Source organism: Chenopodium album, chromosome 13, assembly GCF_948465745.1.
Source record: "Chenopodium album chromosome 13, dcCheAlbu1.1, whole genome shotgun sequence".
Lineage (NCBI taxonomy): Eukaryota > Viridiplantae > Streptophyta > Magnoliopsida > Caryophyllales > Amaranthaceae > Chenopodium > Chenopodium album.
The window spans coordinates 51,126,564-51,149,173 of record NC_137846.1 but is presented as its reverse complement, the minus strand read 5'-3'; the positions used below and the strand labels follow the sequence as shown (position 1 = coordinate 51,149,173).

Here is a 22,610-nt window from a genome sequence, read left to right as displayed (position 1 = left end):
CCCTTTATTGAGTTTGGACAGCGTAATTCTAACTACTACCTCTGTTAATTTTTATGTGCAACTTTAGAGTATTATTTGTGAGATATAAAATATTTCAAAGTTGCACATAAAAATTAACGGAGGTAGTAGTTGAATCAAGCTAAAACATGCAACATACCTTTATTGACGCAAGAGTGACTCAACCTAGCTATGTGTTGAAGAATAAACCTCTCAAGTGTCACTACATGTAAGTATCCCACATTAGTTGAAGAAGAAAGAGTTAAAACACTTTATAAGGCTAAGGGGCTACTCCTCCTATTGGCATATGGTTTTGGGATGGAACCTCCTTTGATCTCGTGAAGTGAACTCTCTCTCTTGGTTTGCGGGTGCGGCCTAGACTCGCATTAAACATGGTATTAGAGCTAGGTCCACGATATGGGACCTTAAATGGCTAAAAGTTTACTGGGCCCCATGTGAGGGGGAGTGAAGAAGCGCTCTAGGCCGAAAAATCACATGAGACAGAGTTGGTTTGCGGGTGCGGCCTAGACTCGCGTTTAACATGGTATTAGAGCCAGGTCCACGATGTGGGACCTTAAATGGCTAAAAGTTTACTGGGCCAAGAGTAAGTCCATGTGAGGGGGAGTGAAGAAGCACTCTAACCCGAAAAATCACATAAGACAGAGTTAAAAGGGACCTTACATGTGAGGGGGAGTGTTGAAGAATAAACCTCTCAAGTATCACCACATGTAAGTGTCCCACATTAGTTGAAAAAGAGAGAGTTAAACACTTTATAAGGCTAAGGTACTACTCCTCCTATTGTCATATGGTTTTGGGATGAAACCTCCTTTAATCTCGTGAAGCGAACACTCTCTCTTGGTTTGCGAGTGCAGCCTAGACCCGCATTTAACACTATGAACATACATTTTACTCTTTACCATATATAGGTTATGGTCAAATCAACTTATTTAAGCAATTATTTGCTTATCATATTATTAATTATCAACTTATTTTAATTTATTTATTTTTTGTTTAAGTTCATACTTCGTATTTAATAAATTATGAAATTTTCAATTTTTTATTGTACCCATTAGTGCAAAATAATGACAACTCAATTGATACGAGTAATATTTTATATAGCATACAATTACGGTTACAACTTAATTAAATATGAAAATCAGAGCTAATAAACCAAACATAACCTTAGGAGTTAGAGTAATTTAGAATTTAGCTGGTGATGTAATGCTAATTGCTAATGCACAAAAAAAAAAAAAAAAAAAAAAAAAAAAAAAAATCTCCGCGAAAATGGCGAGTCAATGAGGGGTCTTAATATTCTGACGCGCAATGTAATTATCCTTCCTTGTCATCTTCTATAAAAATTAAAAGCAAAATTAGTTATAACCCAAAAAAATAACCATAAATTTGACTAACTCTGAAAATCCAATACATAAATATATAATGTAATAATAATAATAATATATCTATCAATCAATTAATTAATAATACAGAGATTCTGAGGAGAAAGTCACAGAGAAAGAGAGAAGTTGGTTTAGGACATCCTCCCATTTTCGTTTGACGAAGTACAGGCCACCATATCAATCCCTTAACAAGAAACATCCCAGAAATTATACCTATTTTTAAAGAATCATTTTTTCCCATTTATAAAAATCAATTTTTTTTTTCCAAAATTATATAACAACATTGATTTTCCTTGATTTATTGCCTTCAATTTTGTGATATTACCCAACTCCTGATCTGGGTTCCCCTAATTTTGTGAACCATTTTGTGGGATTTGAAGTTTTTTTGCTTCTGATTGTTGGGGATTCCAAGCTCAGGGTGTTGTTGGGTTCAATAAAATTTTGATTCAGCAGAATTTTCTGATTTTGGGTGTAACAGATTATAATTTTCTGGATTTTGGGTGTTGAAGATCAAGTTTTTTATTATTAATTTTTTTTTTTATATAAAATCTTGATTTGATTCATGATGATGTGGAGGGATCCCGGGCAACCTGCAGATTCTTACTATGAAGTCAGACCTGAAATTACAGATGCTCCAAAAACCAAGTTTAGGATCAAGGTTTGTTGGGTTTTTTTTTTATTTCTTATTTATTGGCTTTATTTTCACTTAATTATTTATTGAAATTGCTGATTGAATGCTGATTTTTTTCACATGGACATTGCTTTGTGCTGAAAATATCTGATTTTGTCAATTGCAATGGTTGCATAGAATGATAGAATTGTGGGTGTTTGGGAGAAATGTAGAATGCTTCTCATTGGTTTGCTTGGTTGATGTGCTTGGTTATTGAGCCGGTTTTCGGCTTTAAATTCTGTTTTGCTGGAGATATGATGATTGAATTGGTAGGATCTTATATGTACTAACTATAGAATCGGTCAGCTAACATGCTGTTCGTATCCACCTGAACTTTAATAGTACTCGAACGAGGTTTGTGAATAGTACTCGAAGTCCAAACAAGGTTTGTGAATGGAATTTTGATAGGCAACAGATGCATTTCAGTTAAATGCAATAGGCATTGCTGAGTTTCTTCTTTGAACATGATTTGTGCTTGTGGACTGCTGTCTTTATGAGCTGTAAGGCTGTTTGGTTTAGAAAGAAGTTATGTATCAGCTGGACTTGTTATTGATAATTGATAAATATGGATCTGTGTCAAATGTCAATTTTCTTTTTCAGGCTGGCAAAACACTGAGTGTAAGGAAGTGGCAATCAGCTTTTACTGCAGATGGCGAACTTGATATAAGCAAAACACTTGGTAGGATACATCGCGGGGTAAGTTTGGCTGAAAAGCTTTCATCAACTTTATGTATGCTGCTATCCTACTGTTCTACTCTTAGTTGCATTTTTAGCCCTAAGACTTGAATTGCTTTCAAAGATTGATCTCATTCTAAAAGATGACATGGGCATCTGGAAGTATCTTTGACGCCTGCTGTCTGTCATCATTGCATATCTTTAAACGAATTATGTTTCTTCTGAAAGCTAGTATTATGTGTATATCTAAATACGATCAAATATTCCCATTTCATTATGAAGAAATTAAAATCTTGCAAACTATTAGTTTCGGTCCTAGTCACATGGATCAATATATATCACAAGTTCCCATGGGTCTAAAATGTTTCTTTAACCTGTTGGTAATCATTTATTTAGCAGGAATTGAGAAGCCTATTATGATAATGAGACCTAGGGCATCCTATGTTTAGCTCTTTGGTCTTTGTTTTTGAATATTTTTCATTTTTGGAAACATTAATGTAGATAAGGGAGTCTTATGTTTGAATATCTCCTTATCAGGGGGTCCATCCATCAATTAGGGGAGAGGTTTGGGAGTTCTTGCTTGGATGTTTTGATCCAAAGAGCACATTCGATGACCGATCACAAAAACGGCAGCGGAGAAGGTAGTCATTTCAAGTTTCAACTATGTTTTTGAATTCACTTCTTCTAATTTGAATAATACATCACTGTTTCTTGAAGAAGGTAGGAACTAGCAAATCTGTTGTAGGTAAAGAATTGGTGGTTTTAAGAGTTTGGAAATACAATGTTATTAAATCCTACTTTACTAGTGATGTGGGCTGTGGCCGTGAATATACAGGCTATATTATCCAAGTACAGCAAATTATCAGAGTTGATTGGCATGTTGCTCAATCAATTATATCAAATTCAGACACAAGAATTACAATCTGGTTTTGATACTCTAGATGTGATATGAAACAATGTCATAGTGATTATATTTGTTACAAATTGTTATGAATAATTGCACATGCCTGATCCATTGCAACTGGTCCTCCTTATTGTCCGGCCTTGTGGAAACAAGGCTTCACTGTTTGTTTGGTTTTTGGTTCTGTCTTTGGAGTCCTTTGATTCTGTCTTTGGAGTTGTATGATTCTGTTTCTTTTCTGACTGTCCCATGACTCCAGTTAATGCTTTAATTTATTTGTTGCAATGATCTTTCTAAACTTGTGGAATCCTCTCCAAGTCTGTGCTTCTATGATGCCATCAAGTGCTTCAATTTCATAATGTGAAAATCTTTATGTATCTTCTAGTGTCTTATTAACTTGGGTATTGGCATGGGCTTTTCTTCACAAACTTACTTATAAAATCATTACCATTACCACTTTAAATTACCACCTACCAAACGGGCTGTAATAGTTGTGTTAGGTGCTTGGAAAAGGTCACTGTGGTCTGTGGATATTTATGTCAGATTAGCAGAATACTGTATAATTTTGTGGATTTTCTGTTTACTTATCAGCTGATTATGTGCATTTGCAGGGTGCAATATGCTCAGTGGAAAGAGGAGTGCCGTCTGATGTTTCCCCTTATTGGCAGTGGTAGATTTATAACAGCTCCCATAATTAATAATCGTGGAGAGCCTATTCAGGATCCTTTGGTACTCTTAGAAGCAGGTCTAGGAGATGGTGCAGGTGCAGGAGCTTCTAGCAGTCAAGGAACAGACAATGTAACAAAGAATAATGGTCCCATGTCCAAGAAAGAAATTCAGTGGAAGCTCACTTTACATCAAATAGGTCAGTGTTTGGATAAACTATAATAATTTGTGAAATATATGTCAAATTGTTGGGTCAACTGTCATAGTCACTGGCAAGATATTTGCTATTCCAATTGTATTCTGAAAACATCCTATAAGTGGTGTCTATGGTGACTGCTGTGGGTTTGACGCTTCTAGAAATCTAGAATTACATGTGAATGAGAATTTTAGCTGTAAATTCTCTCATACCTTGTGATTATATAGTTTCATGCACTCACCATTACTTGTACCCCTTTCGTTCCTTACTAATAGGTAATTAGGAACCGATACCTTTTGAGGTCAAACCTTTCCAAAAATTCTTTTGAAGTATGTTGATAAAATCTTATAATTACTTCGATAGTGATCGCTGAACTCTGATACATTTCTATTAGTACAAATAATTTCTATTCTTTATGAATATATACTGAGATTTTTTTTTTTTTTTTTTTTTGGGGTGGGGGAGGGGGGGGGGGGGGGGTGGGGGTTGATTTCAGATGCTGTGTCAACTATTAACTCCCATCTATTCTCTTCTGTGAATGATGTATAATTTCTGCCTGTTTGATATTCTTAGAAGCATTGGTTGTGGTAATGTCATGATGTACCTTAAAGTCATTCAGATTAGAAAGCCTTGTACTTTCTCTAATTGAAAGATTTCTCCCTTATCATCCTGAAGTTGTGTTACCAGTATTATCTGGATTGCTTTCATCCCTGCTGCGGATTAGCTCAGATGACATGTTGTGTTCCAAATCGAAAAGACTTTTATTTTTCTTTTTCCATTCTCTGCCCTAGTGTTGAAAAAACTTTTCTGTAGCTTGATGAAATTTTACTTTTTTGTTTTTTCCTGTGATTGTCATAATTACTGGATAAATATTTTTATGGCAGGTCTTGACGTGAAACGCACTGACAGGGCTCTTGTCTTCTACGAGAAGCAAGAAAATCTTGCTAAACTTTGGGATATATTGGCTATTTATGCCTGGATAGATGGAGATGTTGGGTACTGCCAAGGTCAGTTATCATTTAACTTCCTTTTGTTTGAGCCTTGTTAATTTAAGATTAAGCATTCTAGCCTTATGTTAAACTAGGTTCATGTTAATAGTTTTATGTGGTGGCTGGACCTACATTGAAAAAGCCATTTTTAATCAAAAAGTTGGTTGTTCCTTGAGCATTCCTACAACATTGAGCAGAAAAAATTGCTTAAGCTGGATAAGTGAGAGAAGGATCTTCTGGATAAAGTGATGGAATAAAATAAAAGTAATAGATGGCTTGGGTTTGCTGAACTTTGCTCTACCCTCATTAAAATTTTTTTTTGCATACCTTGGAATGAGTTGTTTCTTATCGCTCCAATGTTTTTGGGATAAATGTCGATGATCTATCCATGAGCATCTGTCATAGTTTGACCTGAAGCTGTGTTAGCTGCCATACCTCTTAAAATTATCACTATGGATTCAGTGTACACTCATATCCAAGAGATTTATCAACTCTTATTGTATCCAAATATATGCATCACTTATAAATGCATAGCTTCTACATATGGTATGATCCTGCCATACTAAAACATTTTTATAATACTGTTTTAAATACCCAATCTTCCAATTTTACATTATATTACAACTATTCATAAGTCATAACCCAGTTGCCCACTTTTATATTTTAATATACTTTTCATGCCCCCTCATGCTCCAATGCCCCTACTTTTACAATATTATTCTATTTTTCGTACCCTGCCCACAAATTCACATAACATTATGTGTAATAAGAGTTTGGGGTGTTAGGTTGGTTTGGAATAAGAGCCAATCACATGTACGCTTTATTTATCTTACCGGAGTAAATGATACCATCACAGGTAGTAAGAAGGCTGAGAATGAAGAAAGATGCTAAATAGTTGTGTATCTTATATTTGTGTAAAAGGTTTATTAATTGACATATATAATTTGGTTTTCTATTTTTGTTGCATTGGTGGGTGGCAAGATTTTATTAATAACCTCCATGTACCTATCAATGGGAAAAACCCTGTCCTGAGACAAAGTAATATACAACTGAAGCAGGGCTTACCCTGCGGGCACTACACAACAGACAACACTTATCTTACATAAATCTTTAAATCTGAGGACTAATAGTCATGTGCCTGTTACTTGTAAAAGCTGTGCATTCTGAAGTATTGTTTATCTGAGTGCAGGAATGAGTGATCTTTGCTCTCCGATGATAATTCTCCTTGACAATGAAGCTGATGCCTTTTGGTGCTTTGAACGCCTTATGCGCAGATTGGTACTTTTCTTCTGCTGTGTAGTATTTGATCAATTTGTATTTTCTGAAACTGCAGAATATTCTGCCAATATGTCCAATCAGAAATCTGAGACTAGTGTCTGGGACCTCTGGTTGACTTACCACGCTGTTCTCCTATCTCTCCACCCCCCCCCCCCCCAAAAAAAAAAAAGTTTAACATAAAAAGAAGACATTGTCTTTCATTTCGAGTCCATGTGTTTTTCATTTCATATGTCATGATATTTGGTGCAGTTGCTTACAAATGTTCTGTAATTTGAAATGTTAAAGCGAGGAAATTTCAGATCCACTGGCAGATCCGTTGGGGTAGAGGCACAACTTAGTAACCTAGCAACAATTACTCAAGTTATTGATCCAAAACTTCATCAACATTTAGGTACTGATTTTTTTTTTTTTTTTTTTTTTTTTTTTCTCCATTATAAATGCTTTGATAAAATATTTCCCAGTGATGATTACATGACAATGAACTCCTTTCTGGTTTTGGAGAACAGAAACACTTGGTGGAGGTGACTATCTTTTTGCCATTCGAATGCTCATGGTTTTGTTTCGACGAGAATTTTCTTTTGGTGACTCTCTATACCTTTGGGAGGTATGAATGAAACATCTTAAACTCTTAATTTCTTCATGGTCTGAGCTTACTTGGTGGAGTATACTAATTCACAAAATACCTCAACTGAAATCTGTTATGGTTTTTTCACTTGATTCCTTGAGAAAAATCTGTTGTAACATGTTGTTAATAATCTAATATTTTGGTTAATTGTACTTTTCCTTGTGATTGAGCACTTCCTTTCTTGATTTCTCACATAAAGATACCAGTGAGAAAATATCATTTCCTTTTACCCATAATATTTTGCATGCACTGGAGGTAAAGAATTTGGTACTTTGTTGCTTCGAACCACACTGTAAAAGTGTAAATTCTACCTCAAAATCTTAAGATATCAACTTTTCCATTTTTAAGGTCTAATGCATATAAAGTATGAGCATGTTTGTATTTTCTTATATAATAGTTCTGCTGTACCAGTGGCACCTAAATATATTAATCTGAAATGCTAATACTGAGTGTGCATTTACTCTCCAGAAAGTGTTAGATTTTCTTGGTTATGCGCCTTGTATAAATTCCACAAGAAAACAAAACCCCTTTCCATTGCTTTCTAAAATTTTTCCTTGTATCCTTTTCTCAGTTATCTAATAATTTGACTCTTTGTTCCTCAAAAAAAAAAAAAAAAAAAAAAAAAAAAAAAAAAAAAAAAAAAAAAACTCTTTGGAGCTCCAAATGCTTAGAATCAAGTATAAATTAAGAGCCTTCTTCCTTTCCTTCCCTTCACAGGAACAAGAAACTGTGAGCATTAGGGTATAACAACCAATTAGAATTCCGAGTCTCTTCTTTATTGGATCAGGTAACTCCTGGATATGAACATGGGAAAAGCATGTGAAATTGTCCACCTTAACACTTGGTCTGACATCCCTCCTGCCCGTTAAAGACTTAACTAGCTAAGCTATTTGGTCTTGATTCACATGTATGTACTACCTCCGTTTCTTATTATGTGCAACAAAGGAATATTTTATGTCTCACAAATAATACCCCTTTGTTGCACATATTAAGAAACGGAGGTAGTACTTCAAATGGAGTTGTTTTTTTCTTTGATTGGATAGGGGAGGTGGATAGTGTATGTATGTGCCATCTTCCAAGCAATAACACTGGGACCTTCCCAGCAAAAGCGAGATACAAGTTTTCAGTGGTGTTGGTAGCCCTACCTCTATCCAACACAAAATTTCCATAGCCCTTAATAGTTAATAAGAATGGAGAGAGTAACGAAACACATAAACATATATAAACTACTGAAATGTCAATACTTTTCACCAATCAAAAGTTCAAAACCGCCAAATGTCTAGTGTTCACCTGCAGTTTGATTTTAGTGTTACAGTGATCAAGGCCTTTGAATCCTCCCAACACCATAGCAATAAATATTAGATTCGGAACATGGTAATGCAGACTAGACTTTATGGGACTGGGATTCTTCGATAATTGTTGTCAAAATTTGAGTTATTAGTAAACAGACAAACAGTTGTTCTAAGAATATATAACCTGTATAATTCATTTGCATACTGAGGAACCTAGTTCTATTGAATACATGAGTTCTTGCTTGAAAGGAGGAGAATCTTATGCAGATCTCTAATTTTCCAGAGAAGTCCAATCTTGTTTGTACAAGGGCTTTGTAGTTTTTGTCATTTCGAAGACTCTTACCTTAACAAGTTAACAAGCTAGTGGGAAGGAACAGAGAAACTTGTGGAGGGTGACCATAAAATTGGGTTTGCTTTATGTCTTCTTATGTGTAATTTAACCCTCAATTATCTTGTTTAGTTTTTATATGGAATTTTTACTCTTTTTTTTTAATTATATTTTATGCACATGTATGCATACATGTACGCGTTGGCTCTCTTTCTTACAAAAAAAAAAAAAATAAAGAATCATTTGTGGGATAAAGTAGAAAACTTCGGTATAGATTTATTGTACACATTAATTGCATCATTACTACCCCATACTCTTGCAGTTTTGGTCTTGCTTTCTTGTTTGGGAAGTCAAAAACTTTGTTATGCACTTTCCTAGTGTAACTATTTAACTGAAGATTAATACTGCTATTTTCCCTTTTTTATTATTTGTTTTAATTTCATATTTGACATTTTCTTAGTAACTGAAACAACTCTGATAAATTCAACTTTGTGTAAATTTGGTGGACAGATGATGTGGGCTTTAGAATACGATCCTGATCTTTTCTTAGTATATGAAGAGCCTGACTCTGCTACTGAAAGTTCTGAGGGATCTAAAGGAAAACCGAAATCTATTCGCCATTGCGGAAAGTATGAAAGAGAAATTTTGAGAAGTGGAGCAAAGGAAGACGCACCCCTCCCCATTTCTGTCTTCCTTGTTGCCAGTGTATTGAAAGAGAAGGGCCCAAAACTACTTAAGGAAGCTCGTGGTTTGGATGATGTTGTAAAGGTTTGTCTCAAGTCCTTAAGAGTACTGTATGCAGTGGTTACCTTTATTGGCTTTAAGTGTGACTGTAAATTTACCAGCAAGACGGTATATTTTGTATTTACATTACATTGATAGCTTACCATCGATTGCCATTGATATAGTAAAGAAAGTTTATTTGCAATTGTTTAATTGTTCAAAACTGGAAAAATTATTTCCTGCTGCAAGTTAGTACAGAAAAGTTGTAAGATGCTGACTCCATTGTAGTATATTTGTGTTTTCAATTGTTCTGCCTGCTCATTTTCTTCGTCTTATATTTTCAGATTTTGAATGACATAGCTGGAGATCTGGATGCCAAGAAAGCTTGCGTCAATGCATTGAAGCTACATAAAAAGTATTTAAAACAGGTAACTTTCTTTCCCTGAAAATTCTAAAGAGTTTGGATGAAGTAAAAGATGAGGAAGTGTCAGAAAAAAGTGGATAAACTAAGAGAGTGAGTGGGAAGGTGTAAATACTGTCGGATAAGGGCGGGTAAGATGGTAAAAGGTCCTCGCCAAAATTAGAACAAAGTAGAAGTGGGTAGAACAAAATACAACATTAAAGATATAATGTGATAACTGATAAGTAAACAAAATAAGAAGATTTGGTTTGGTCTTAAACAAATAAACAATATGGTTTGATTTGATTGTGTTTGCTTCCGAATAAGAATTAGTAATAAACATTTGAAATGGGATGAAGAGAACATAAGCAAAGTGTGTAAAATCAGTGTTATATTGAGACAAAATCAGGTATTGACTATTTGTACCTTTTTGGTGATTGCTTTCTCAATGATAAACTACTGGAATTAATCTTAACATGTGAATAAATATAATTTCACTATAAGATGGTTGTATAGTCAAAGATGAATAAAGAGTCACCTCACAGCCTATCTACTTCAAAAGTTACCGCGATTTCAACTAAAAGTCGTCACATAGCTAGTTAATTCATCTTTACAATTAAACAGTCACTACCCAGACTCCAGACCCCAGACCTAGTAGTTCTGCATGAATAACAGCTTTGTAACTGTAAGGGCATGTCAATGTCATTGTTGAGAAGTTTGTACCCCAACAATGTGGATCTTGGTTGTATTTTGGTTTGCGTTCCGTGGAGAGACTTAGAAAGGCCCTAGGCAAAAGCTGCTGATTTCTCTTTCGATGCATCCATGGCTTAGCAATTTAGTGGGCTTCATCTTATAGATTGAGCTCCATCTTTATATGCTGTTGTTGGATTGAGTTTATGTTGATCAATATATTTATGCAAGGTTTTGTGTCATTTTCAGGCAAAGAAGACATAGCACGAAAAATATAGAAATTTTTGTCAGTCGAGAGTTAACCAATCAATACGGTGTATATCTTTTTGGGTGTACGGCAAAGAATTGTATCATAGAAATATCTTGGCCAATTCAGCATCAATCCACATGTAATTTATAAAGGATTGATGCTTGTTGTACATCTTAAACATTCTTTGTACCACTTTTGCGAAATTTATGAATATATACAACCCACTGCTTGTGGGTTGCAACTTTGATTGTAAAAGTTCTTCAATATCAATGGAAATTAATTCAAGCTATTATTTTCTTCTTCGTTTTCCTTTTCTTTGTTTTGTTTTCACAGAGATTCTACATAATATGCAATTGTGGTATATTTCAGTGATATATGTGAAGGATCTACTATAGTTGCAAGATCTAGTCAACGATCATAAGGTTTTTTTATTAATTAAATGATAAATGATTTTACCATAAAAGAAATATATATATTGCATACAATCCTATTACATCCAGCACTACCAAATGAGCTATTACATCAAAGTTCTTATAAGAGTTATAACCCATATTAAATTTTTATACTTTTTTTTGTTAATATTACTTGTAGTTTTTAGCCTTTTTTTTTTTTTTTTTGAGGTAAAGGTACAAGACAGAATATGAGGTGTGGCTAGTAAAATGCATAATAAATTAATAACAACATTATGAAAGATTCAAATGAACAATGTTAACATTGTGAACCAATCCAACAAGATAATATATTCTAGTTTTTTTTTTTTTTTTTTTTTTTTTTTTTTTTTTTTTTTGAGGCAGATAATATATTCTAGTTTGTGACTACTATTCTTGATTTAAATGTTATAGTAGAATATATGTAAACTGTACTCTTATAATTTCCAAAAATCTAACGGTTATTGGTAATTTACCTTGTATCACTCGTACATTAACAAGATCAATTCATAAGACCAGCAACCCTCAATGGAATACGACATACTTACATACAATTATGTGTAGTCACCCTATACAGCTATACTCCAAATGATAGGGTTTCAATAGTTAGCTTTTTGTAGTTTGTTTTCTGCTTCAACAAGATCATACTACACCATACAGGAAATGGATCAATTTCTTGGACAAACCAAATAGAAAAATGTAGCAATTATACTTACATCATATTTTAAATTATTTCGTACACATCATATTAAGTTTTAATTTTTTTTGTCTTTCTATCAAATTTTAATCATTATCTGTAATATATTATTGATAATCTACAAATATTATTCGTATACCTATATTTGTGGGCTAATATAACAACGTACCCTTTAATAAAATTTTCATCATGTAATGTTGATAAACTCTTACTTTTTTTTGGTATAGTTTTAGAAAAACCACTTGACTATGAATTGGGAGAGTAATATACGTTCAACAACTAGAAAAGTTACACAAAAGCATGAAATATTTTCAAGACAACAAAGACTACAAGTTGGACTATTTAAAGACCATCAAACGGTCTTTATGATAACTAACAAATTTTCAACTTTATAGCATCATATCCCCTTCTTTCTCTCTACCAAAAAATTATAAACCAATAATAAACAAATTCCCTCCGAAAAGTTAGTTAAAAACTAGAGGAACATAAATTGCTTAACTAAAATTTGACATTACAAGAATCCCAAGTGTCATATCCCTCCTTTTCTTCCTAGAAAAACCAATTCATCACCTTCATTTGGGGGGTTTCCTTTGAACTCCCCATTTTCACTATTTTCACCTCTCCCCCTAATTTTCTAACCCCTCTTTGTCCTTCCGGTGAGGTGTCCGGCCTCCGGTACACCATTCTCTCTTACTTTTCCGTTACATTTTCCTTTTCTCTCATATCATTGACGACAAGGAATAAAATAATAAGAAATATATAATAGAACGAAAAGAGAAAAAAAAAAAAAAAAAAAAAACATTTTACATACACCCCCTAGGAGGCTTCATAGGAGGTGATAAGGCCATGAAAACGAGCCTTAGATCTTCCACGAAAATACCATGGAAGATACCATTATTGTTGGCGATTGTTATTATTGTCCTATGTTCATTAGTTGAGGTATGTAGAGCCCAAGACAAAGACGTCGATGAGTTTGGTGACCCTACAACAGGGTCCGATGCCTTTGGAGGAGACTCCGGTGGCTCAGGAGGAGCCACCGGACCTCCAAAGATCCCCAAAGAAGTCCAAAGTTGTGATGGAATATACATCTCCTATGACTTCTTAGGGCGCGAGAAGGAGTTCCCCCATGTCAAGAACACAACGGCCCAATCATGGGCCTTTAAGTCCCAATTGCAGCTTGTGAACATGGGTAATACCGAGCTTAAGACATGGAAGGTCTTCATCGGGTTCCAACATAGGGAGCTTTTGGTTTCGGCTGATGGAGCTGTTTTGGTGGATGGGGATGAGTTTCCGGCCCAAGTTGGTAACAATGGTACCACTATTGGAGGGTACCCTCAAGCCGATCTCAAGACTGCCATTGATACAGCCGGGGATTTTACACAAATCGCGGTTAAGGTTGGCCTTAAGGGTACTCAATTTGGTGTTAAGCCTCCTGGAACACCAATGCCTAAGACAGTTAGGCTTCAAAATGATGGTTTCAAGTGCCCTGCTCCTTCTAAACGAAGTAAGTCATACTATGTTGCATTTTTATAAAATGAGAATGCAAGTTTTGCAATATATATATCGCAATTTATGAAATCATGTACAACTTCATGATTAAAATTGCAATGTAAAAGTTCACAACTATACATTGGAGATATATGAGAGGAAATCATATTAGCCCACATATCAATAATTCAATGTATCAAAATATAATTGTCTTAAATTTTAAAGCTATTTACCTTAATTTTATAGTCATATTGCTATCCTTATTTCTATATTATTAGTATGTACTATTATATTTTTCTCGAGAATTAATGTTACATGTATAGAATAAGCTAGAAAATCATAGAACAATAGAATGATAAGTTTGATTTATTTCACCAATAAGGTCTACAATATGGAAGATTATACTTTCCTACAAAAATAAATGTAAGGCTTTATAAAATTTCGTTACTTGTTCATTTTATAAACTAATAATGTCTTATAATGTGTTTATACAGAGAGCAACATTTACTTGTGTTGTCGAAAGGACAAGAAGTTCAAGGTAAACACCAAGCTAAAGTACTCAAGAAAGAAAACCGGTGACCTTAACATAATGTACGACGTCTTACAAACCAATGGTAACAACTACTTGGCGCAAGTAACAATGGAGAACGATCACCCACTAGGCCGTCTAGACCACTGGAATCTAACATGGGAGTGGATGAGAGGAGAGTTTATCTCCACAATGCGAGGTGCATTCACCCACCTTAAGGACCCGGCTCAGTGCATCTATGGCCCTGCAGGCCAATACTACCAGGACATGGACTTCACCCAAGTCATGAACTGTGAGAGGAAGCCTATTATGTCTGACTTGCCCGCCGAAAAGAAGGAAGATGAGAAGGTTGGGAAACTGCCATTTTGCTGTAGGAATGGCACTGTGTTGCCTAAGACTATGAATGAGAGCGAGTCGAAATCAGTTTTTCAGTTGCAAGTGTTCAAGATTCCTCCTGATATGAACCGTACTGCTCTGTATCCACCACAAAATTGGAAACTCACTGGTGTTCTTAACCCTGACTACAAGTGTGGGCCTCCTATGCGTGTCGAACCCTCGGAGTTTCCGGATCCTACTGGATTGCAGGTACTTCAATTACTACCTCCGTTAATTATTATGTGCAACTTTGGGGTATTATTTGTGAGATATTAAAAATTTCAAAGTTGCAAATAATATTTAATTTAGGTAGTACAATACTACTCCGTATATCTGTTCCTAACTCACTGCATATTTGTGCAAAATTTCTTGGCAAGCGAGCTGAATAGAAAGAAGTGCTACATACCTCCGTTTCTTTTTAGTTGCAACAAAAGAATTTTGTATGTCTCATAAATAATACCTCTCTGTTGCAACTAAAAAGAATCGGAGGTAGTAATAGCTTGAAAATGTCTTAGCAAGCTGAATGTTTATAATTGTATCTAAAATTTGCATCCTAAGAAGTTTATTGGACATTGACTCTAATAACATCTTTATTTACTCTAATGTTTTGTAGGCGATGGTTTTGGCAGTAGCAAGCTGGCAAGTGGTATGCAACATAACTCGTCCAAAGGCGAAGCAAAATAGATGTTGTGTGTCATTCTCAGCTTACTACAATGACTCGGTAGTGCCGTGCAGCACATGCGCCTGTGGATGTAACAATCTTCCAGAAGGGGACCAGTGCAGCACCAAAGCCCCTGCAATGCTCCTTCCACCTGAGGCACTACTTGTGCCCTTTGAAAACCGGAGTGTCAAAGCGGTGGCGTGGTCAAAGATCAAGCACTATCATATCAATGATCCAATGCCCTGCCCCGACAACTGTGGAGTCAGCATCAACTGGCACGTCGATGCTGACTACAAAAACGGGTGGACTGCGCGTATGACCCTCTTCAACTGGGGTAGCAATGCCTTCGAGGATTGGTTTGTGGGGATTCAGATGGGGAAAGCATCAGAAGGGTTCGATAAAGCCTACTCTTTCAACGGAACATTGTTAAAGGACTTAAATAACACCATATTTGTGCAAGGATTGAAGGGGTTGAATTACCTTATCGCCGAGACAAATGGGACTAAACCTCGCGACCCAAGGGTGCCTGGGAAGCAGCAGTCTGTTCTTTCCTTCAACAAGAGACTAACTTGGCATCTGAACATCCCTGAAGGGGACGGGTTCCCAAAAAAGCTGCTCTTCAATGGGGAAGAATGTGCACTGCCTAGTTTCATTCCTGCCAAGAGTGGAGGCATTCGAATAAACTCGAAGAATTCTATCATTACTTTTATCTTCACTTGCATCATCACATTGTTTTTGGTAAGATAACTTCAGATGAGTTTCAATTTACTTCATTGATTGGAACAATTACTCGAAAATGTATGTCGATCGATGTTTGAGTAATATCATTATCCACTTCAACCAAGAGAAAGCTAGCATATACATATGTATATATATGCAAGGGAAAATGTTTTGTAAAGTTGGATTTCTGTAAGTCATACAAGTAATTAAGTGGAGTGGTAAATGTTTTAGGAGAATGAGATTGATAACTCTTTAATGTTTGTAAGTAAAGTAATTTGATTTAATTTCTACATGTAACACAAAAATTGCAATAGAAAAAAAATGGAGGAAAAACACATTGCACCTTGAAATTTTTGTAATAAGGGTAGATATATTATGTTACAATTTGCCCCTCTTAGTTACTTTTGTTGGCTTAAAAGGATGGATTTTGTACATATTCGCCTGCAGCTGTAATGGCTTGCATCTAAAATGGACTAGTGTAACCCTTTTTGGTACCAATTAGTAGTTAATTATTATTTAACTGCTAGTTATAAACACGAAGTATATCCAACCAACAAAGTACTACATTTTAATCGGTACTAAATGACTTCTTGTTGGTACCTAGATGAAACTGATTATCGATTAACCTTCAAAAGAAAAATGGTGCAATTATTTAATAACGGAGGAAGTATTATTTATACTAGTTCATCTTGAATGCATATCACTATAGGTACAAGTTTTCCCACCTCTATCAATTCTTTCTTTCAACGCATGAAAAAATTAAAAGTTCCAAAATTAACTCATCCCATGAAACCAAAATTTCGATTTTGGCTAGAAATCTTTCCTGTAAATTTGTTCTATTAATTGCAATGAATTCTTTTCTGGAAAATCGCCAGCATTACTTTATTGGACAATGATTCTTAATATTTCTCTCCTTGTCACGCTGGTACCTTCTATATCTCCCCCCTCTCCTAGTCTTCTAAGGTAGCGCACATCAGTATAAAGGTTTGCTGCTAACTGAAACCATAGTTTGTCATACATGTGGAGCAGTTGTTGATGTTTGAGCTGGATGAGTTCAAGAACTTTGAAGTTGCAATGAAAAGTCATTTGATATCTGTAGGATAAAACAAATTTAGAAAAAAAAAGGAAGAAGATAACTCATAGCACCTTGAAAATCTGTAACATAATGATAAACTTGTGTTCCTACCAGTTTTGAAGCTTGAAGATGATTTGTGTGTGTGCGCGAGAGTGTGTTGATAGAGAAAGTAACAAGAGTAAATGATTTAGACGAGATTCAATTCAGGTCTTTTTTTTTTTTTTTTTTTTTTGGATAAGAGCCACAAGGCAATTAATTATCATTGAAGGATAAGCAATAGTCTGCTGCAACTACATCAGAAATAGCTACAGTACCTTCCCCAACACACACTCGAGTAGAAAACTCAAGAGGAGCAAGGTGAGCCATTACATGTGCTGCCTTATTAGCCTCTCTAAAAACATGAACAAACTAGATACTAAAGCATAAATTTCAATTAAGGTCTTTATGAACACTGTAACTTATTTTTCCCTTCTTTCATTTATTTGTTTTTACACACCAAAAAAAAAAACCTCTCAAAGAGATTACAAGCAATAACAGGACTTAAAAGAAAGAAGATGGGGCAAGCAGCCAAGCAGTAGGTTTAGATTTTCGTGATAAATTAGACTTTTTACCACCCATATTGAGAAAATCCAAGTTTATAACTTGGATAAACAAATAAAGTGGTTTCCCAAAAAAAAAAATATATATATATATATAAAGTTTATCAAGGGGTAATATAGTACATTTAAGTGTAAAGTAAGGCTGGTTTTAACTAAAGCTCTTTTCTTTTCAAACCTATCACTCCCCTTTCCTCTTCTTTTTCCCAGTGTAAATGTAGCCCAGTTTCACACCTGTGTCATGTGAATCACATAATACTACAGACAAGCAAAACTAAACACGTACGCGAAGCAAGTTGGTAACATACTTTCTTTAATATTTCCTGCTGCTCTTCTGCTATCATTATAAGTCGGGCACTATGATTTTTCCATAAACTAAGTGCGTAATCAAACAGCTAAAATCTCATCTACACTGGTGATTTCCTCATACTGGACTTTGGGCTCCAAGTCAATGAACTGGTTGGATTTGCTCGCCAAATGTGAGATGCTAACCCTGCCTTCACGCTTTATATAATCAGCAACAGCTTTCATTTCTTCAAGTGAGATATATATGTACTTTCCCCTATCGTCCATGACTCCTGAAAGTCTTCCTGCAATTTTAGACCAAAACAACAAAGCACCAATCTTTTCATTTAGAAAATTGCACCACAAAGTAGTATTTCAAATTTCTATAGTCCAGCCTATCAAAAAAAAAAAATCTATAATCCAGACAATTCACAATTTCACAATTATCACATATTTTCCCTGAAGGGTTGAACTAACATGCAGCATAGTACTCCAAGAAACTGCCAGGATCATCTCAATCAAGAAAAGTATCAGCTGTCAATACTCCAATATTATCTTGACAAACAAAACTATAGTAAAGTCTGATAAAAAGCTTAAAGGAGAGCACTAGCAGGGTAGAAGGGGAGTAGGGGGACCAAAGACCATACATGATGAAATACTACAAAATGGCTCGTATGAAATACTACAAAGACCAAAGACCAAAGACCATACATGATGAATTACAGGGTAGAAGGAAATAGGGGGACCAAAGACCATACAAAATGATTCAGCCTCCATTCTAATATGCTATTAATCAAATCCCAAAGAAAATCCATATATAAAGCGGAAATAAAAGAAGATAAACATTCTAAGACGTACCCATATTTTCTAGAGCTGTGATACGATTGATACACTCCTGTATTGAACACAAGTGAGCACATTAGTAAATTAAACATTAGGTACCAATAGATACAAACAAATCGAAACTAGATAACAGATGGATACCCTAGTAAAACAAGGAATGCATGTATGAAAGATATAGTATATAGAACTGTAATACTTTGACTCTTTATTTCACCTCAATAACCAGTGTCAAATTCTTAAAACTCCGACATGGATAAGGACACTTGATACTTAATTTTGGACTGGAAAGAAGGAATTTTTTTTCATTAAAAAGCAGACTCTAACACTTGAACACCTCACGTGTCCCACACAAGTACCCGAATCCAAGTAACATTGATATAGACAATCAAATGGTTACAAAAGGTTTAACTTGTGTTCAAACAATACTTGACTGTTCTAACAACTCTATGCTCGCAACTGAAGGAGTATGAAACAATTCATAATTTTGTCATTTCAGTTAAGTAGCTGTGTTCTATTTTTGCTACTTTCCTTCTTCCATATGCCTAGAAGTGGAGAGTTGATTGATGTACCTGAGTCCTCAACCTAAACTCTGCAGCCAGGTCTTCCAGGGGTACACACTTTTGCTTCTGTAAAGAGGAACATAATATTAATAATGCTACGAAATGAAAGCATAAATACAGGCATATAGCTGTTAATAATAGATTGCATTCTTATAGCACATGTTTTAAGATAATTAAACAAATCAACTGACAATCATTTGTGTAGCAACAAACAGACCATGACATCAAATGTTGCAAAAATGAGAAAACAGAAAAAGGGAAACATGGACAACGCTTAAAAAGGCACCAATTCAGAAATAATTTTCAGAGAGATGGATCTTCAAACAGCAATTAACTAGTCAAAATTTTATTTAGGAACTCAGACCTACAGCACCTACCTTAATGTATTCCACAAAGTCAGAAAGTAGATCCTGGTTCTCTTGCGCCTCATTTTCTGTGGTGCCTTCAGCATCAATTGAGAATGCCCCTTTCCACTTTTCAAACTCTAATGCAGCGGCAGCTTCTTCCTTAGCTTGCCGAGCCTTAGCTTCCTCTTCCTAAAAAAACGTGGAGTCACAATATTCAATAAGTAACCAACTCAGAAACAATCCAAATTGTTCAAGCAAAGCAAAGCATACCATTCGTCGCTCTTCTGCTTCACGTTCCTCATCTTTTCTTCTTCGCGATTCTGCATAACGATCTTGCTTGGCTAGCCTTGAGTCACGTGAAGCTTGTTCAGCCTTCAAGAAAGATCACAGTAAGAAAAAATGAACAAAGCAGAGATGAATGTATCAGTATTTTGATAGATAACTGAACAATACCAGATAATCAACAGATACTACAGTAATTCCTAGTGATCAAGAAAAATTGTCACGACCCTAAAATTCCTCCATTATTTTTAGTTGGTAAGAAAACATCATATTCCAGCAATATAGAGAAACAGACAAAGGTTGTAGCTCATATGAATGATATGGGATTGGTTAGGTAACTAAGGTCATATGTGTAGTGGTGTACAACAGAAAGCATGTTAGAATAAGAAAATGATTCTGAAGACACGACATATATACCAGTATATACTGATATACATAGTACATGAGGGAGTAAATCACCTGTCTTAGTGCTTCACGTTCTTGTCGTTTCTTATCTTTTTTCCTTCCTCCTCGAGCTTCATTCTCAACCTCAGCATCTTCATCATCACTCTCGTCACCTAATTCTGCGTATAGGTCATATATGAACCACAGCATAGGCCATCCCAAGTACTTACAATCACAAATTATAGAGTAGCAAATCACAGAAAACTTTTGTTGCACAATATGGAAACTTTACATAAATATAAACAGACTAATTCCTTAAAACCGGCCACATAACCCATTAATAACAACATACAAAGTTTAACCATATCACATAAACCTTGATCAGAAGAAAACCAACCTTCAACAGCTGCTGCAGCTGTAGATGTACTAGCCCTGGCTGCTGGCCTACGACGCATACGACGAGCCCCAGTAGCGCGAACCACATTTTCCCTTTGAGGAACCTGAAACATTTGCAATCCACCATCTTATTTTCACAAACATTTCCCCACTTTCTCCAACACCCTCAAGACCTCAACTAATTTTAGAATGGCAAATACTTTTATAGTACATAATCACTCCAAATCATATCAAAATCAACTTCGCAGTCTCGCAGAGAGGTAACTTCCATGTTTTTTCAGGCGACTAAACATGTTGTATACAATACATCCGTTGTACATAAGACCGACTATTGCATTTTAAAAGGCTCAGAGATTGAATGACCTGATTACCTGAGGCTCTTCTTCATGCCTATCGGCAGCTTTAGAATCCTGGCGACGTTTCCATAAAAACAACGGAACTAAACCAAATATAAGTAGCATCGAAAGCACAGCTACCAAAATATCATCCATCTTTCAATTCTACAAACTGCCCAACAAAAATTACAATCACCCCATCAACAATTATTCAATATTTAGCTCAATTGCTCAAACAATGCAAAATATCACAAATTCATTACAATATTTAAAAGGGTTTGTGATTTAACTTATTTTTTCGAGATTTAAGTCATCAATTGTTGAATTGTTCGGATAGATTAGGGGAATTGAATCGTTCGGCAAAGTTAGGTATTGAAAAAATGATGAAAATTGACAATAATCGGAAATTCAATAGGAATTACCTGGAATTGGATTGATAACTGGGAAAATTGAGTGATCGAATTACCAATTTGAGAGTCAAAGCCGTTTTCTTCAAAGTGTCGAGCTTATTTGCTAAAGCAGTATTTTTCAGACGGTTGAGGTCCGTGAAAGGCATCAAGCAAAACGACGTTGGGAGCAATTGTTGGGTTGCTAGGCTTGGCAAAGTTGATCCAAACCGATTACCCAAACTGATTTACCCAAACCAAGACTAAAAAAAAAATCTTGATCCGATATCCATTGATATCGACTTGATAGTCATAATGACTCGAACTAATCACAGATTAATGCAGAGTAACAAAATTATAGTTTGACTTTTGGCTTTAGCCTAAAAGCTGGGTTCTAAGCCGAAATAATTATCTGTTTGGAGCTGCTTTTCACTTGAATTGATAATAAAATTCAACAACTAATTTTACCAAACATATTTTTGAACAAATAAAAGTCAACCAGCCAATTCTAATTGCTAGTCAAACTAACCAATCAAATAAATCAACCAATTGTCAAATAAGGCCTAAAATCATACGTTAGTGAAGTGCCATGAGGCAAAGTAATAATTGTGGTACTTTGTAATCAAAATAATTCAAACACAAATACTTTTGTAACAAAAAAATAGGCTAACCACTTAATCATGAACATGTCTAAAGTTAATCCTCTTTAATCTTTGTTCCCTAAATTTATAATAAGAAGTAGGATGTTAGGCTTTGGGACTCTTTGATTTACGCATTTGTTAATCACCTTCAATTCTATTGTGAGTCAATTAAAAAAAAATAAAATAAAAAAATAAAAAAAAAAACACATATTAAGTTTAGATTATTGTCAAACTAAGCTTGATTTATTGGTAAAAACTACACTTTCAATATGAGATTGGGTTCAATTTTTATTAGGAGCATTTTGAGAATATGGTTCCCTTATCTTTTCTCCTCATGACTTTTAGAGTGTCTAATTTTCTTGACTTTAAAGGTCAAATCATACGAGATTTTGACTTGATAGGACTATTAATAGTTTACTCAGCGGTAAGCTAATTGTTCTATTTCATTTCATTTATTGTTACTTCATCAAATCAATTCAACAATGCAAAATTGAGTGGAAAGTGA

At 35.0% G+C, this 22,610-nt stretch overlaps 3 protein-coding genes across 5 annotated transcripts; 2 read left to right on the top strand and 1 right to left on the bottom strand.

Annotated features, from left to right (window-relative positions):
* Positions 1-1,463: 1,463 nt before the first annotated feature.
* LOC145574916 (rab GTPase-activating protein 22-like) lies at positions 1,464-11,360 on the top strand. Of its 2 annotated transcripts, XM_081632800.1 has the most exons (11): positions 1,465-2,052; positions 2,665-2,760; positions 3,277-3,380; positions 4,252-4,505; positions 5,387-5,509; positions 6,681-6,769; positions 7,055-7,160; positions 7,276-7,373; positions 9,525-9,782; positions 10,082-10,165; positions 11,077-11,360. In XM_081632800.1, the coding sequence occupies exons 1-11, from the start codon at positions 1,957-1,959 to the stop codon at positions 11,089-11,091; spliced, it is 1,323 nt and encodes a 440-aa protein (XP_081488926.1). In that variant the 5' UTR covers positions 1,465-1,956; the 3' UTR covers positions 11,092-11,360. The 2 variants fall into 2 exon arrangements, with proteins under 2 accessions (XP_081488925.1, XP_081488926.1); XM_081632799.1 differs by lacking the exon at positions 11,077-11,360 and having other exon boundaries at positions 1,464-2,052; positions 10,082-10,183.
* Positions 11,361-13,048: 1,688 nt separating this feature from the next.
* On the top strand, positions 13,049-16,003 carry LOC145575683 (COBRA-like protein 10). Its single transcript, XM_081633505.1, has 3 exons — positions 13,049-13,706; positions 14,185-14,804; positions 15,208-16,003. The coding sequence occupies exons 1-3, from the start codon at positions 13,049-13,051 to the stop codon at positions 16,000-16,002; spliced, it is 2,073 nt and encodes a 690-aa protein (XP_081489631.1). The 3' UTR covers position 16,003.
* A 1,710-nt stretch (positions 16,004-17,713) lies between these two features.
* On the bottom strand, positions 17,714-21,675 carry LOC145576848 (DDRGK domain-containing protein 1-like). 2 transcript variants are annotated; one of them, XM_081634552.1, is made up of 9 exons: positions 21,501-21,675; positions 21,115-21,250; positions 20,745-20,847; positions 20,423-20,526; positions 19,952-20,053; positions 19,712-19,870; positions 19,344-19,400; positions 18,790-18,826; positions 17,714-18,236 (listed from the first exon to the last, which is right to left on the bottom strand). In XM_081634552.1, the coding sequence occupies exons 2-9, from the start codon at positions 21,232-21,234 to the stop codon at positions 18,034-18,036; spliced, it is 885 nt and encodes a 294-aa protein (XP_081490678.1). In that variant the 5' UTR covers positions 21,235-21,250; positions 21,501-21,675; the 3' UTR covers positions 17,714-18,033. The 2 variants fall into 2 exon arrangements, with proteins under 2 accessions (XP_081490678.1, XP_081490679.1); XM_081634553.1 differs by lacking the exon at positions 21,501-21,675 and having other exon boundaries at positions 21,107-21,209.
* Positions 21,676-22,610: the final 935 nt, after the last annotated feature.

Bases quoted from the DNA above. Each gene is read 5' to 3' on its own strand.
- LOC145576848 (XM_081634552.1), bottom strand. From the start codon at position 21,234: ATGGATGATATTTTGGTAGCTGTGCTTTCGATGCTACTTATATTTGGT. The intron at 20,848-21,114 runs GTAATCAGGTCA...CAAATGTTTCAG, and splicing joins GGCATGAAGAAGAGCCTCAG to GTTCCTCAAAGGGAAAATGT. The intron at 20,054-20,422 runs GTGATTTACTCC...TCTTTCTTGAAG, and splicing joins AACGTGAAGCACTAAGACAG to GCTGAACAAGCTTCACGTGA.
- LOC145575683 (XM_081633505.1), top strand. From the start codon at position 13,049: ATGAAAACGAGCCTTAGATCTTCCACGAAAATACCATGGAAGATACCA. The intron at 13,707-14,184 runs GTAAGTCATACT...GTGTTTATACAG, and splicing joins CCCTGCTCCTTCTAAACGAA to AGAGCAACATTTACTTGTGT. The intron at 14,805-15,207 runs GTACTTCAATTA...AATGTTTTGTAG, and splicing joins CGGATCCTACTGGATTGCAG to GCGATGGTTTTGGCAGTAGC.
- LOC145574916 (XM_081632799.1), top strand. From the start codon at position 1,957: ATGATGATGTGGAGGGATCCCGGGCAACCTGCAGATTCTTACTATGAA. The intron at 3,381-4,251 runs GTAGTCATTTCA...GTGCATTTGCAG, and splicing joins CAAAAACGGCAGCGGAGAAG to GGTGCAATATGCTCAGTGGA. The intron at 6,770-7,054 runs GTACTTTTCTTC...GAAATGTTAAAG, and splicing joins AACGCCTTATGCGCAGATTG to CGAGGAAATTTCAGATCCAC.